Source organism: Prionailurus viverrinus, chromosome D4 (assembly GCF_022837055.1).
Source record: "Prionailurus viverrinus isolate Anna chromosome D4, UM_Priviv_1.0, whole genome shotgun sequence".
In the NCBI taxonomy this organism is placed as follows: Eukaryota; Metazoa; Chordata; class Mammalia; order Carnivora; family Felidae; genus Prionailurus; species Prionailurus viverrinus.
The window spans coordinates 70,115,383-70,131,757 of record NC_062573.1 but is presented as its reverse complement, the minus strand read 5'-3'; the positions used below and the strand labels follow the sequence as shown (position 1 = coordinate 70,131,757).

The following is a 16,375-nucleotide window of genomic DNA, read 5'->3' as shown; positions in this document are numbered from 1 at the left end:
TGGAATAAATTTCACTTGTTCATGCCGTATGACCCTTTGACTGTAATACTGAATTCAGTTTGCTAATATTTTGTTGAGGCCTTTTTCATCTGTGTTCATCAGGGATTTACTTGTGGCATCCTTGTTTGGTTTTGGGATCAGGGTAATGCTAGCTTCATATAATGAGTTGGAGTTTAAGAAAGACTCGGATTCTTTAAATATTTGGTAGAATTGACCAGCCAAGATGTAGTTGTGGCCATTTCTTTGCTGGGAGGCTTTTTATTACTGATTCAAGCTCGTTACTAGTAATTGGTCTGTTTAGATTTTCTGTTTCTTCATGATTCACTCTCGATGGGTTGTATACGTCTAGAAATGTATCCATTTCTTCTAGGTTGTTCACTTTGTTGGTGTGTGATTGTGGATGACAGTCTTTTATGATCCTTCATATTTTTGCAGTTTTTATTTTTCTTTTAGTTATAACCTCTCCTGGTTCATTTCTGCTTTTGATTCTCTTCTTCTTGGCGAGCTTAAGTATAGATCTGTCGATTTTGTTTACAATCTCTGTTACCTGCAAACAGAAGCACTGCTAGCCACCAGTGCCAGCAACCTAGAGGTGTCCCCTGGGAGGCAGCCACAAAAATTTGGGCGCCAGATGAGAGTACAAGTTCCTTCTGGGAGACAGGAGTGAGTTGGAGCAAGGCTGAGGGACAGATCAAAGATGGCGCCCATCAGCGTCTGTCTTTGGAGAGTATTTCAGTAGGCCCTTGGCTGTATGTTAAATCGGATGTCTGCATCTTGCTTTGACTTTAAGGTAAACGAATAAGCCTCTTTAAGAGGAAGTCAGTGCTTTTCAATTTGCTGCTTCCGCACTGAGACTTGGAGTGGGTGGGTCCACATACCCAAGCTCTTTGTGAACTAGTCAGTTGACTATCGCCTTGTGGGTCTCAAGCCCTGTATACACTATATGTTTTGGGGGCTCTTCTCCGGTGCAGGTCTTAAAAATTGGGGTACCCGATAGGAGATTCAAACCTTTTGCTTCTTGGGGAGAAACCTGGGGCTTCGAGTCCCGATTGTGGGTCACAGTGCCAGGGGTGGGGCTTATTCCAAGATTGTGTCTCAACCACTCTTACCTGCTTTCACGTGACTTTTTTGTTTGCCTCCCGTGTAGCAGCCACTCAGCTAGTTTTAGTTTTTGTTTTCTTTTTCTGAGGAAATTGTTCCCTATGTAGCTGTAGATTCGGTGGGTCCAGGACCTTCCTACATTGTCTTCTTATCCTGGAACGCCCCAGATGGGTTTTAATAGCAGTCCATACGCTTGCTGCCTCTGGGAAAATTATCATTCTCTATGCCTGTTGCCTCATCTATATTTTGGGAATTTAAGTATCTACCTCCCAAATGTTGCCAACCCCAAATGAATTAAAACTTAATAGATGACTGGCAGATCCCTGAAGTTTACCACTCTCAGGGCTGTGGTGGGACCCTTGCACGAACCATAACCGGATTCTCTGTATTAGGCTAAGTTGGGGAGGGACCTTCAGGAAGGTCCTGCTTCCTACCTGCATACTTGCACGTTTTTTAATTGTTTTGTCTTAATCATTTCTGCTTGTGGTTGATGCTTTTTTTTTTTTAGGCGACTCTTAAGCTTAATGACCTGTAAGCAGTTCTTTTTTTCTTTAGCATTATAAAACTTGACGATTTAGTATTTTTTTAGTAAAAAAGTAAGAAATCAACAGTAAGGACTAAACCAAAACAAAATGTTCTTTGAGAGCCTTCGATGCAAAGGAGGTAAAACACTTGCCTTAGGTCTCCAGGCACCCTTGACCGTGAAATGCTTTACTACCCAACTGTCTACTAGAACATTCTGTGGGGGCGGAATTGTTCTCTATTTGTGGTCACCGTTGTAGTGACCACTAGCCACATGTGCCTCTTGGGCACTGGAAATGCGGTATGACTGAGGAACTAAGCTTTTCAATTTTAGCTAATTTAAATAGCCAATGGGTCTACGGGCTGTCACTGAACAGCTCAGGGTCTCTAGCATAATAGGAATAGTGATGTATTCTTAAGATTAGAGGACTAATTCAGTCAGGTGGAACAAAGCCGTGGTTTTGCCTTCTTATTGACAAGCCAGATAAAACAATTTTAATTTCAAATAAGACATCCATACTTAGAAAAAGGCCTCTCTAAAATGTGTTCATTTCTCAGTCTTCTTATAAATGCTGATTAAATTAAGACGTATTCCATAGTTGCTGCTCAGTAAAATGTGCTGTGTGAATTGGCTAAATCTGCAACTGATGGAAAATGTGTATTTCTAGCTGTACGCTCGATGCGATGTTCATATGAATATGCTTTTCACAGCTCTTCTACTGTTGCTTTCTCTTAGAGGAGAAGGAATGGAGTTATAAAGCTAAAGCGTGAATGTGTGATCATGCTCTCGTTTCATTATTGTTTCTCAAGGGAAGTTGAAAGAATGGTCTTTGGTCCTCTATGGCACCTCCGTGCAGCCCTACTCCCCAACGAACGAGTTTCCTAAGGTAGAACGTGTCCGTTATACCCGAGTCGAAGACCCCACCGAGGACTATGGTACAGAGGATTATGCAGGTGAGTTGGCTTCCAACAGAGACATGGGCTAAGGGAAAAAATCTCATGCATCATCCCACCATGCAGAAATAAGCTTCAACCCATATTCTGGTATTTTCTTCCATGTTCTTTTCTATCCCCCAAATATGTGTGTATATTCAGATAGCTGTTTTTTTTTTTCCTTCAAAGCTAAAAGCACACTGTCTATAGTTTTCATATCTGTTTTCTTCCTCTTGTGGTTATTAAGAGCATATTTCCCTGTTGTCACATATCCTCACAAGCAGTATTTAAAAGACAGCATAATAGCCCAGCCTCTGATTGCGCTATATTTAATACGTAATCTGGGAGGTGCTGTTTGCTTAGAGTTTTGCACTGTTTGAAATAAGGCTTGGTTTTATCAGTCTTTGTTTAGAATAGAGTTCCGAGCATTACTGCATCAAAGGGAATAATCAGTTTGAGGGCTTGGACACATTTTGTCACATTCCTTTCCAGACAAGATGTACCAGTCTACGCTGTGACCAGCTGTGCCTTTATTACACTCATTCCTGCCAACAGTGAGCGGAAAGAAAAAAGTAAAGGAACAGGCCATTTTTAAATTTTCATACCTTTGACTGTTAGTAAATCTAAACATTTTTTCCTCTGTAGTTCTAGGAATTAAATACAACTGTATTTTGCCCATTTTTCCATTCAAAGGGGCAGCAATTTTGTGATCCGTTTATAAGAACTCTATGTATGTTATTGTCCCTCACATAGTCTCATACAGTTGTTACCCCTCATCAGTGGTTTCATCCATGGTCAGGAAGCAGACGATCCCTTCATCTGATCTATCATCGGGTCTATAGGAGCTTAACGCTACATTACCATGCCCACACCACCTCACTTCGTCTCATCCTGTAGGTGTTTTGTCATCCCCTTTTGTCACAAGAAGGAGGGTAAGTACCACACAAGATATTTTGAGACACTACATTCACATACTTTTATCACAGTATATTGATAGAATTCTTCTGTATTGTTAGTTTCTTACTGTGCCGTATTTGTAAATGAAATGTCATCACAGATATGTACGTGTAGGAGAAAAACAGTATAGGGAGGGTTTGGTACTCTCCATGGTTTCCGGCGTCCACTGGGGTCTTGGAATGGTATTCTCCACAAACTGGGGGAGGAACTACTCTATTTGCTGAAAACATCTTCCCAGTTAGTGCTTGCTTCCAAAATGGTGCTCTTGTGTTGTGTTGTTTCGACAGAAGAAGAAAATTGGAGGGTAGGGTTTATAGCTTCAGACCTCACTTGTGCTTTTTCTAAAACGAAGCTTTAGTCTTTAAAATCAACAAAATATTGGAGCGTCTGGGTGGCTCAGTCGGTTGAGCGTCTGACTTCAGCTCAGGTCACGATCGTGCGTTCTGTGAGTTCAACCCTCACGTCGGGCTCTGTGCTGACAGCTCAGAGCCTGGAGCCCCCTTCAGATTCTGTGACTCCTTCTCTCTCTGCTCCCACCCCTCCACTCTCTGTCTCTCTCTCAAAAATAAACATTTCATTAACGTTTTTTTTAATGAAATCCACAAAATATTCACACGCATTTTTTTTCTAAACTCTTAACACTTGGCCATGCATTCATCTGAAATTCATTCTGGCTTATGATATATAGTATGAAATAAAAGTGTCTTTATTTGCCGTATAGACAAACATTATTGACTGGGTTATCATCCCTTCTTTTACTCGTTTAGGATCCCTTCCTTCATAACTATAGAAGAAATCCTTACACTGGGGTCTCTTCTGGTGTCCCTTTTTCTGATTTTTCAGTCTAGTAATTCTTAATCCAGTTGTATCCACACTAGGATTTATTATCTGTCGAACATCTTGTTTTCATGGCAATTCTTAAATCCACCTATAAAGATCCCATTGGAATTTAATTTGAATTTATATGCGATCTCATAATTGGTTGCTTTTTGGGGGGAGGAGAAATGTTTTTACAATATACAGTCTTTCCATCCAAACCACACCTCATGTCCCAGTTCACTAAAATCTTTTAATTTTACGTATTACTGTTCTTCTTAGTGTTATCCTATGTATTTTGCGGACTTGTTGCTATCATGATGGAAAAGATGCCTTTTTCCTAACTAGGATATGCTAGCATCTAGGAAACCTAGTGGCTATTGCATAGTTATATCTGACCATTCTGCTCAACTCTCTTATTAATTTACATATTTTAGAGTTCATTTTTCTGGGGCAGTTTAGGTATTGTGGCCATATCTGCAATGTTTTTTTTTCCTCCTTCAAGGTAGATCTCTGATTTCTGTCTTGTTGCATTGACGACCATTTATAGGAGCATTCAGTTCTCCTGGGACCGGCTATGATACTTAATGAACAAAGCTTCGCCTAAGAGAACTGTTCGTAAATAGCAATTTAATGTGCCTTTAGACGAGAATTGTTTTCTTTCTCTTGAGTTCTTTGAGATTCTTTTTCGAGATACTAAAGATAAAAGTACGTCATGAATTACCTTAACAGAATATCTTCAGTATGCCTGTGGTTCCTTTTATTCTAAAGAGGTAGTACCCCAGAGTCCATCATAAGTTTGAATAACTCAAACCAGTTGAGCTGACCAGAGCTCGATTGTGTTAGCTTTCGTCCTATTTTGTTTTGAGCTTGTAACGTTATTACTCACATTCTAACTAGCAAACCATTTCATCTTCTCTGATAGGAGAAAGGATACCCAGAAACGTAAACTGAGCATAATAATAACCCGTTGCTATATGCTTTATGCTCGGTTTCCAATTCAAATGTTGGTAATGTTAAAATTCTGAACAGTTACGTATCTTCATGGTTTTCCTCCTTACATCTCTAAAACGTCCACATTGGCACTTGGGAGAGAACAAAGACAATTATTTCTTTATTACCCTGCAACCTAAAATGCTAAACTGCATCTGGGACAGTTTAAGATTATAAGAGAAACAGCACAGCATGTGAACTTGCCATACAGAGCCCTTTGGCACGTATCAAGAGTAAGTTTGGGGGTGTTTTTTTAATTGCAGAAATCATCTGGTGAAAATTTAGGGCCACCCAGGGTTCCTTTCCTTCAGAGCTGTGATTTTCACCTTCATGGAGAAGTCAGCCTGTCTAGAGGCACAGATGGCATTATCATAACCAGATCCCTGTAACGTTTCATCAAATTCCAGGGACCGTAGGACCCACAGCTGGCTGAACCTCAAGCCTTATACGACACAACAGAGACACCGTCTCCTCATGTGTCATAGCAGATAGCTGAAATGCCCCAAGTTGTACTAGCTGTGGAATTTAATTTAGACGTCAGTTTTCAGGCTTGGGGGACACAGAGATAAACAGCACTGTTAAATGACTCTTGTGATTAATCAGAAGTATATTTCAAAAGTCATCTCTAGGACCTCATTTTCTACCCTTCCATAGGAGACCTGGACAAGCCACCCTAGCTCTTGGAAAGGGTGTTTTCTCGCCAGAAAAATGAGAGATTTTTCTCTGTGTCATGCCTCCCGGTTGCGACCATTTTATGTTTCAACTCAGTAACTGTAGAACACGGTCCCATCATGACTAAGGGAGATCAAGGTTCACCAGTAAATCCTTTTGATTAAAATAAATATGGTTCAGACATTTCTGCCATATCCACTTACTCTTTGTACATTGCACGCAGTATGTTTGTTGCTAGTTAGAATCATGTGACTTTTCAGCAGGAAAGAGCTTGAAGATTAGGAGACCAAATGTCCTAAAATACGGAGAACAAGGAAAAGGGGAGTTAGTTCAAGCAAGCAACGGGCCTATAAGTAGCCCATGTCATTAGAAAGCTTTTCATTAATTATAAAAATCTCCATCTTTCTGGGGTTTTTCTCCTGCCTGGGCATTCTCACTCTATACCAAAGAACACGTCACGAGAGATCAGCAACCGTGATTCTGAGTCTGGAATTCTTTAAGCTCGCTTGCGTTGTTTAAAATTGATGTGTAGTTTTCTTTTGTGGAGCTGCCCACTGGCCTATGGGTAGGACGCAGTTTTAAATCTATTATCTGTGCCTCAAGTACCTGCTTTATAATCCAAGACCAGATACCGATAAGCTTGCACCAGATGCCATGATGACGTTTCTTGCTGGCTACGGTATCTCAGAGGTATTCAGTGGTCTTAATGACCTCGGGCAAGCCGGACGATCTCGTCCAGGCATTGAATAATAAACTTGAGCTTCTCATTTTTCTATAAATCCGACGTTTTTATCATTATGCACATTTCATTGCAAACAGTTCTTTTCCACTTGCTCCAGTGGCATTGCCCACTGGAATTCGGAGATTTTTGTTATCTCCCACAAGGCAGCCATATGTGTTTTAAAGACCAGGCCGTGACTGGATTTACATTCTCGACATTAGGTCATTGAGGTCCCCCCCTCCCCCTGCCAAAAGCCAAGAGTTCATCTCCGGGCCGACAGCCGTCATCCACGTTATTCTTCCGTCTTAAAGAAACTCTCACGGGAGGAGGAAGACACCCAAGTCTCATTTTATACCGCATGCAAACGGACCTGCTTTCAAACCACTGTTTCCAAGTGTTGTTTTCGATTTTTGTGCAAAGGTCCCTGCGACCCTGAGTGCAGCGAGGTTGGCTGTGACGGCCCCGGCCCGGACCACTGCAGTGACTGCTTGCATTACTACTACAAGCTGAAAAACAACACCAGGTAAGAACAGAGGCTGCGGCGGTCCCCGCCCCCACAGCATGCCCTGGGCGTTCCCATGGGGGGGGGCGGGGGGGGGGGCGCCTGAACGGGACCTGTGATGTTCGGCCACCGGGGCCTGAGCACCGGCCCCCACCTCCTGGTGTAAATTCAAGATGTGGAAACGGATACTGAATCACAGAATACAAAGTGCACCTGTATGCTGTCCAGCTGCAGGTACCTTTTCTCATATTTGGAAAGGGTGGCAGGGGGGAAGGACTAGCTCTACACAGCACTGGCCTTCCCCTTTAGACCTTTCCATTCCCTGGATGTCTGACGCCACAGCTGAATGCGAAAATGCTGGCATACAACCAAACGGGTGCTTTCCCGGGGTCCCCACTGTGCAAGCCCTTGGCTTCTGCCTCAGGCTGTGCAGATGACGGTGCCGGCCCAGCAGAAGCCACGCCCTCCAGGCACCTCTCAGCCCCGCCCCCTTCTCCCTCCTCCTTCCGGGAAAACCGGGACTTGCATTTCAGCTATGCTGACACACCCAGACGCGTTCCAGTTCCTGTTTACATCCTTGCTGGAATTTAAATTCCTTAAAGGAAAGGCCCTTGGCCACCTCAGCACCTCTCATTATCGCCTAGACCGGCAAAATGCCTGACATTGGATTTGGAACTCCGTAAATAGTTGTTGAAGGCGTAAAGCGCTGTCCTTCGACGATGGGCAAATGAAGAAGTTGTTTTTTAAAGTTTATCATAACCAAGTTTAAATGTATTTACGTTATCTTTTTTTAAGTTGAAATTCATAATTTTCATGTGTGTTCATTTAAGATAAAAAGTGCAGGTGGGCAGAAAAGAAGAAAACCCCTGTTAACATTTTCTCAACTATTCTTCCTGAGTTGGCGCCGTTGGTTACGCGTTGTTGACGTTAATTTAGACGCTAGCATACGACCGCTCCCTCTAGCACACGGGATCCATATGACACAAAAACCGCACAAAACCACAAGTAACCCCTTATTAGCAGCCTCTTTGTAAAAAAATCAGGGTTGCCACCTAGCTGTTGGCCGAGCACTTCTAAGAGTGCTAGGACTGAGTCTCTGATGATGGTCCCCTTCTTTTTATCATTGCACGATGCAGGATCTGTGTCTCCAGCTGCCCCCCTGGCCACTACCATGCTGACAAGAAGCGATGCAGGAAGTGTGCCCCCAACTGTGAGTCCTGCTTTGGGAGCCATGGTGACCAGTGTCTGTCCTGTAAATATGGATACTTCCTCAACGAAGAAATCAACAGCTGTGTTACCCACTGCCCCGATGGCTCATACCAGGACACCAGTGAGTAGATTGCAAATATTTGGGTTTCAGGGAGGAAATACAAGGTTTTCACTTGAGTGACATTAGGCGCGAAATCAAGGTTATATCAAACAGGATCGAACCAATTTTTTAAGAGAACGTGTTAGAAGTGTAAAAGATGAATTTGTAACCATTTTTGTGCGAGCTGATTTATGTAAAAATGCTTGTAAGTGTCAGGGAGTCCTCAAGCCCTTCCCCAGATTCAGTGATTGGCCAGGAGGACCCATAAGACTTAGCGTATTTGTACTCATGAGCTCATCATTACAACTTATTACAGCAAAAAGGCACGAAGTCACGTCAGGAAGAGGTGCGGAGGACAGAGTCAGCAGAAAATGGCAAACGTGTCCAAGAGTTTTCACCCAGGAGGCATTCAAATCCCCCGGCAACAATTTATTACAACCTGTGTGCAATGTAGGCTACCTGGGAACCTCCTTAGAGTCTCAGTGCCCAGGCTTGTGGTCATGAAGACACCCTCTCCCTGACCCATAACAAAACGCCAGACTCCTAGAAGGGAAGCAGATGTTCAGCCTAAACCATATTGTTTGTACAGGTTAAGCACCATGTGCCACTCTTCTCAGGGAGGGTGCTAGAAACCCTCCTGAGATCCAAGGTCCCAGTTGGCCACGGGCCAACTTCAGCAGGCTTTCCAAGGATAGCAGCCACGCCTGTTCTTTTCTCCACACTAACCGAAGGAACCAGGGCCCTGCAATACCAATGTGTGCTTTTCAGAAAGCTTAGAAAACATGACTTCCACGTGAATGTGGAATAGACACATGTCAAAGACTGCCAACGAGGAAACCTACAAAGTGACGAATGTTGTCGAAGACTATCAGGTATTGTCTCCAATCCAACACAATCAGGTATTGTCCCTAGTCCACTGGTAAAGGCAAAATGAAATCTGTTTGCTGAGGTATAGGCAAAACTGATTGATTCCCAAAGAGATCTGAGAAGAGAGAGTAGGAGGGTCCTGAACTCACCTTGTCTCTCAGCTACACTGAAGTGTAAGCTACGTTTGTACGACCGGCTCTGAAAATGACCGGAAGCCTGGCAGAACAGACCTTCCACAGTTAATTGTAGACAGAAGGCCACCTCGAAAGGGGAGGAAGAATGGAGACGTGGGCAAAAACCAAACCCCTGGTGCCACTAACCCTACAAACAGGAGCGACATCACAAGCATGGAGAAGCAAGAGGACCTGACCCCACACTAGGCACCCCAGCATTGGGAAGATGAGTCGCCGTGACGTCTGGCTCTGAAAACCAGCACATCTTAACTTCCATGGGACTTGGTTCCAGGAGAGTCTGAGGGCAATAGGAAACTGAGTCCCCATCCTTAAAGCTCCAGCATACTAAATGACTCAGCCAAGATAGCACAGAAGCAGCAGTTTGGAAAGTGCCTGGGGTATACATGAAGATGTATTGACTAATCTATCCTGAAGGGGCAGGACGTAGAGAATATTGCTCTAGAAACGAAAGTGCTGGTGGGTGTCATTCCTCTCCCCCTCCCCCGCCAGCCCTAGATAACTGGATGTTTGTGAGAGGTAGCATTAACTCTCTCCATCTACTTTGCTATAGCACTGGGTGCCCTTCCCCATCCAACCCAACTCAGCCGTCCTCCCTTCAGAGTGGCTCCTGCCTCACCAGACCCGCTCAGAGGGTGCCCCTCCAAAATGACTCATGCCCTGGAGAGGGAGGAGATCAACCCACGTAACGGCACACTTTCATTTCCTGTCGTGGAGCCTCAGAGCTTTCAGTGTACCTATACCTGTGGCCGAGGGAATAATTTCAGACAGGTAGGCTCACTGCTGGCCCAACTCACCAAGCCTGCAGCTGCTATAGGTAAGCCTCTGGAGAGCACATGGGGCAAATGCTACCCAGGGCACTCATAGCAGGCAAAGCGGATCACTGCAGCTGGCTAGGCTGAAGGCAGTTGCGACTCAGCCACAACAGGAGTGCATACAGCCCACACCGAGGACACCCTTGTTCTGGTGACCAGGAGGAATTACACTGTAGGGCACCACAGGACCACTTCTACACAGGCCACTACTTTCAGGACCAGGAGACATAGCTGACTGTCCTCCTACATTAAAAACACACAGAGAGTTAGAAAAAAATGAGACAGAGGAATATGTCCCACGTGGAAAAAAAGATAAATCACAGTGAAAGAGCTAAATGAAATGGAAGTAAGCAATATGCCTGATAAAGAATTCAAAGTAATGATCACTGAGATACTTGAGAAAAGAGCAGAGGATCTTAACAAGAAAGAACCAGCCAGAGCTAAAGAATAACTGAAATAAAAACACACTAAATGGAATCAACAACAGATTAGAAGATGCAGAAGAACAGATCGGTGACATGGAAGACAGGGTAATAGAAAACAACCAAGCTGTCTTCAGCAAGTGGTGCTGGGAAAACTGGACAGCGACATGCAGAAGAACGAACGTGGACCACTTTCTTACACCAGACCCAAAAATAAACTCAAAATGGATGAAAGACCTAAGTGTAAGACAGGAAGCCATCAACATCCTCGAGAAGAAAGCAGGCAAAAACCTCCTTGACCTTGGCCTCAGCATTTCTTACTCAACACATCTCTGGAGGCAAGGGAAACAAAAGCAAACATGAACTATTGGGACCTCACTAAAATAAAAACCTTCTGCACAACGAAGGCAACAATAAGCAAAACTAAAAGGCAACCGACAGACTAGGAGAAGATATCTGCAAACGAGATATCAGATAAAGGGTTAGTATCCAAAATTTATAAAGAACTTCTCCAACTCAACACCAAAAAACAAAAAATTCAGTGAAGAAATGGGCAAAAGACATGAATAGACACTTCTCCAAAGAAGACATCCAGATGGCCAACCGACACATGAAAAAATGCTCATCACTCATCATCAGGGAAATACATCAAAACCACAATGAGATACCACCTCACACCTGTCAGAATGGCTAACATTAACAACTCAGGCGACAACAGATGTTGGCGAGGATGTGGAGAATGCAAGCTGGGGCAGCCACTCTGGAAAACAGTATGGAGGTTCCTCAAAAAGTTAAAAATAGGACTAGCCTGCAACTCAGCAATTGCACTACTAGGTGTTTATCCAAGGGATACAGGTGTGCTGTTTCGAAGGGGCATATGCACCCCACTGTTTATAGCAGCCCTATCAACGTTAGCCAATGTATGGAAAGAGCCCAAATGTCCATCGATGGATGAATGGATAAAGAAGATGTGGTATCTATATACAATGGAGTCTTACTCGGCAATCAAAAAGAATGAAATCTTGCCGTTTGCAACTACATGGATGGAACTAGAGGGTATTATGCTAAGCGAAATTAGAGAAGGGCAAATATCATATGACTTCACTCATATGAGGACTTTAAGACACAGCACAGATGAATATAAGGGAAGCAAAAATAATATCAAAACAGAGGGGCACAAAACATAAGAGACTCTTAAATATGGAGAACAGAGGATTACTAGAGGGCCTGTGGGAGGGGGGATGGGCTAAACGGGTAAGGGGCATTAAGGAATCTACTCCTGAAATCATTATTGCACTATATGCTAACTAATTTGGATAGAAATTAAAAAATAAATTAATAAAACAAATTAATACAAATATATATATATTTTTTAGTAATTTCCAACGTACCAATACAACTGGAATTGGGGGGAGGGAGAGGTAATTTTTTCAAATAGAAATCATTTTCAACTTTACCAAACAAAACTCTGTAAATTAACATGTAACTTCACAGCATTTGGGCCCTAAGCCATCATCATTAGGAAACAAAGATCTATTACCTGGAGAATTAAGTGATCCTTGGGCACACCTACCTTTTCATGTTCTGGTATGGCCCGGAGTTCTTAGTAATTTGTCCTAACAATTGTGTCACACCAGGATCCCTGACGACACTGACATTTTCTGTTTCCGCACAACCTAAGAACGAAGAACACCCAAGTTTAAATGAGCAAGAGTTGTCTTTACAAAATCAGGCAAGAATTTGGAGGTGGATACTGTTGCTTCTTAAGAAGTCAGAGTCCCTTGATTCAAAGGCAGGCGTTTTTCCATAAGGCAGATGGGGTCTCTAACTTACCCTACAGAGCAGTGGGTAGGGATTTCCTTGTAGTTTTTATCCACCCCCCCCCCCCAGATTTGGAACATGAGCTTGTAACCTGATAGAGAAGGGAAAAATAAGAGAATAAGAGTGAGGAGGGGGGCTGAGGGATCCACAGAAATAAACAGTATTTGTTGAAGAAAAAATTCAAAATTCTATCAAGACGACGGAGTCTTAGGAAAGAAATTTGGTTCCAGGTGATCTATTATAGGATCAAGATAATTGAGTGCCCATTGCTTTCCCAGAGCCTGGGAGGTATATAATTAAGGAAGGCCGTTCAAACAATTTGCTGATACGAGTGGTCTCTGTATCTCTCTCCTTTTTGTAATTGGCTTTTGTTATATTTTCCTCCTATAATGAGTCTGTTTACATAAAACAGTGATCAGGTATGATCATGACTAGTAATAATTATAGCCAACACATTTACAGCGCTTTCAAGTTCATATAGTTCCCTTGAGGAAATTCATTAACCCCTGAAGACAAGCTGAGAGGTCAGCATTGTTGTAATGTTTCTTTTTTTTTTTTAATTTTTTTTTTTCAACGTTTATTTATTTTTGGGACAGAGAGAGACAGAGCATGAACGGGGGAGGGGCAGAGAGAGAGGGAGACACAGAATCGGAAACAGGCTCCAGGCTCCGAGCCATCAGCCCAGAGCCTGACGCGGGGCTCGAACTCACGGACCGCGAGATCGTGACCTGGCTGAAGTCGGACGCTTAACCGACTGCGCCACCCAGGCGCCCCTGTTGTAATGTTTCTTCAACAAATGGAAGAAGAGAGATTCTGAGCTTGCCCGCTGGAAATGCTAAAACCAGAATTCACATGTAGGTTGACATCGTGATGGAGAGACTATATGAAGACTACCAGAAGATTGTATTTCATGGCAGGGGGTTCAGAGTTGAGAAAGAGGGGTTGGACCTCCAGGAGGTCCTTCTGGGAATCCATTGAAGCGGTGTTTCTCTGTGGAACCTGGAACAAACACCAACATCTCAAGAGGAGACGGAGGCAAAGAATCTCACGAACAAAGCTTCCTTCAATCCTACATCTCTCTATCTGTGGTTAATCCGCTTGCATCTAAGAGAAAGTATCAAGTCTCCAGAAAACTTTTGCTTCAAGTTAACGGCCTTAACTTAGTGGAACAAATCACCATTTCACTAGAGAATAAACATGCATTCGCCATTTTTTCCAATGGGAATCTGTCTTTGGTATTAAATAGGAAAGCCAAATATATTTCTAGTCTCCAGAATATAGATACATCTGAACTATAATAGCATATCATATATTTTGATATTTTCACAGCCACCATAAAGTACAAGACACTCCTCTAGACAGCACAAGAAATAAATCATCAACCCTACAATCTTAAATGTAGATTCCCTTTTCTTACATTTTTATCAGAGTAGTCCTAAAAGTTGGGAGCATGGCAGGGGTGGGTTGGGGGGGCGGTGGTCTACCTTTCCATTCCATGGCCACAAACACTGCTTCTCCACCCTTCTATACTGGTGTTGCCCAATGTCTTTGTCAGTATGATCTTCATTGCCCGAAGTCAGGAAACCCTGCTTGGGAAAGAGAGAAAGAAGAGGGGGAAAATGCCAATATACTATTCAACGAAGAATGAAAAGGGCTGTAGCTCTCTTGTCTGCCAAATGGTAGAGACGTGTAGTATTTTCCAGCGCTGCGGTTCCTACCTCTGTTTACTTGGCTGAGAAGTGATAGCAAATGCTGAGGGTAGGGCTTTTCCTGAAATTTTCTGCTCAAGGCCACGTAGGTATATTATTGTGCACATTAGCAAACTTTAGAACATCTCTGCCTTTTCTGGAATCCATGTGACCACCTGATTTATAACCCTGTTACTTTTGTGTGTCTGTGTGTGTCTTTTTGTTCACAGAGAAAAGTCTTTGCCGGAAATGCAGCGAGAATTGCAAGACATGTACAGAATTTCACAACTGCACAGAATGCAGAGACGGGTTAAGGTGAGAGAGCGAAGGATCTCGGCAAGTCCCACAGCCCAAGGAGCTTCTCAGTATAAATAAAATATGCAAATAAATAATCCTCTTGCCATCACCCTCTTGACTCGCATTCAAACACTTGATTGCTATTTGCATTATCTTTACCATTATATGTGAAAAATTGGATGCCATCTTGGCTGAGGAAGGTTTATACACCAAATAAAATCCTCTTCAGAAAAGATGGCTCAGATACAACTAAATAAAAATGGCTATTTGAGAGGCTCTCTTGGTGCATCTTGACCGGCAGCGTGCCCGTCAAGGATTACTGTGTGGGTAATACCAATGAATTATATTTAATCCTCCTGATTCATTCCTTTGATGGTCGGAAACTATTCCCTTATCTTTATTATTTCTCTCCATATAGCCAATCATTCTCTTATCTTAAGTACCTCAGGCTTGGTTCCATTATGCTCTGGTATGCACATAGATTTAACACCTGGAGAGGTTTTTCTTGACTGGATGACTTCGCTCATTGCCAAAGCCAGATAGCGATAGGTTCTGCAAGAGAACAAGCACACAGCAAAAATGAACTAGGTGGCCTCTTGATATCCGCAGAGAAGGTCAGACCATCCTCTGCTGGGTGAGGAGTTGGACTCTGAGCATATATGGCGCTAGAAACCTGCCACACCGGATCTCTCTTAAGTATTGAGAATTCCTGTCTCCACCTTTGATTGGCAAGGTGAACTGGGCAGGCCCCAGGCAGGTGATTCTTTACAATAATTAATATCAGAACATCGTTTTTGTTTAGATTGTCTGTGGCCCTTTTTTTTTTTTTCATACACGCATTCGGTACTGATTTGATTTCCTTTCACCTCCAGCCTTTCAGTCTTGGGGCGCCTGGGTGGCTCAGTCGGCTAAGTGGCCAACTTCAGCTCAGGTCATGATCTCCCAGCTTGTGGGTTCGAGCCCCGCATCAGGCTTTGTGCTGACAGCTGGTAGCTCAGAGCCTGGAGCCTGCTTCAGATTCTGTGTCTCCCTCTCTCCCTGCTCCTCTCCCCTCCTACCTCCCCTGTTCATGCTCTCTCTCTCTCTCTCTCAAAAGTAAATAAACATTTTAAAAAATTAGTAATAAATATCAGTCTAGACAGCCCCCAAATTTTTGGAGAAAGAGCAGATCGGTATAATAAAAAGGAGAGAAGATGACGGATGTGGGCCAAAGCCTTCCTATTAATCAGCTATGGGATCGTGGTCAAGTCACTAAAGCATTCTGAACTTCAGTTTTGTCCTCTAGAAAATGAGAAACCAACCCCTACATTGCTGGATTATGACAGGATTAATTGCGATAACATTTACAAAGTACCTATTTCAATATGGGACGCATACTCGGTCCGTGAAAAATAAAAGGTTGTTTAAGATTAGTTTCTAGAGAGGTGCCTGAGTGACTCCATCGATCAAGTGTCCAACTTTGGCTCGGGTCATGCCCTCAAGGCTGGTGAGTCCCAGCCCCGTGTCAGGCTCTGTGCTGACAGCTCAGTCTGGAGCCTGCCCTGCTTGGGATTCTATTTCTCTGTGTGGCTCTCTGCCCCTTCCCTGCTTGTGCTGTTTCTCTCTGTCTCCCTAAATAAATAAATAAGTAAAATAAAATAATTTCTATACAACTGACCGTTGCACAACTCAGGGGTAGGGGCACCAACCCCCATCCCATGCAGTTGAAAATCACACATAATTTTAACTCCTTTCTTTTTCTTGTAAAA

General features: G+C 43.2%; 1 protein-coding gene across 3 annotated transcripts in view; it reads left to right on the top strand.

Moving 5' to 3' along the window:
- Positions 1 to 16,375, top strand: part of PCSK5 (proprotein convertase subtilisin/kexin type 5) — a 457,179-nt gene that overhangs the window by 285,115 nt on the left and 155,689 nt on the right. For all 3 annotated transcript variants that reach the window (XM_047829573.1, XM_047829574.1, XM_047829575.1), the window contains exons 14-17: positions 2,434 to 2,577; positions 7,136 to 7,238; positions 8,354 to 8,547; positions 14,561 to 14,645. In XM_047829573.1, the coding sequence (XP_047685529.1) occupies positions 2,434 to 2,577; positions 7,136 to 7,238; positions 8,354 to 8,547; positions 14,561 to 14,645 (526 nt within the window). The remainder of the gene's footprint in view (positions 1 to 2,433; positions 2,578 to 7,135; positions 7,239 to 8,353; positions 8,548 to 14,560; positions 14,646 to 16,375) is intronic.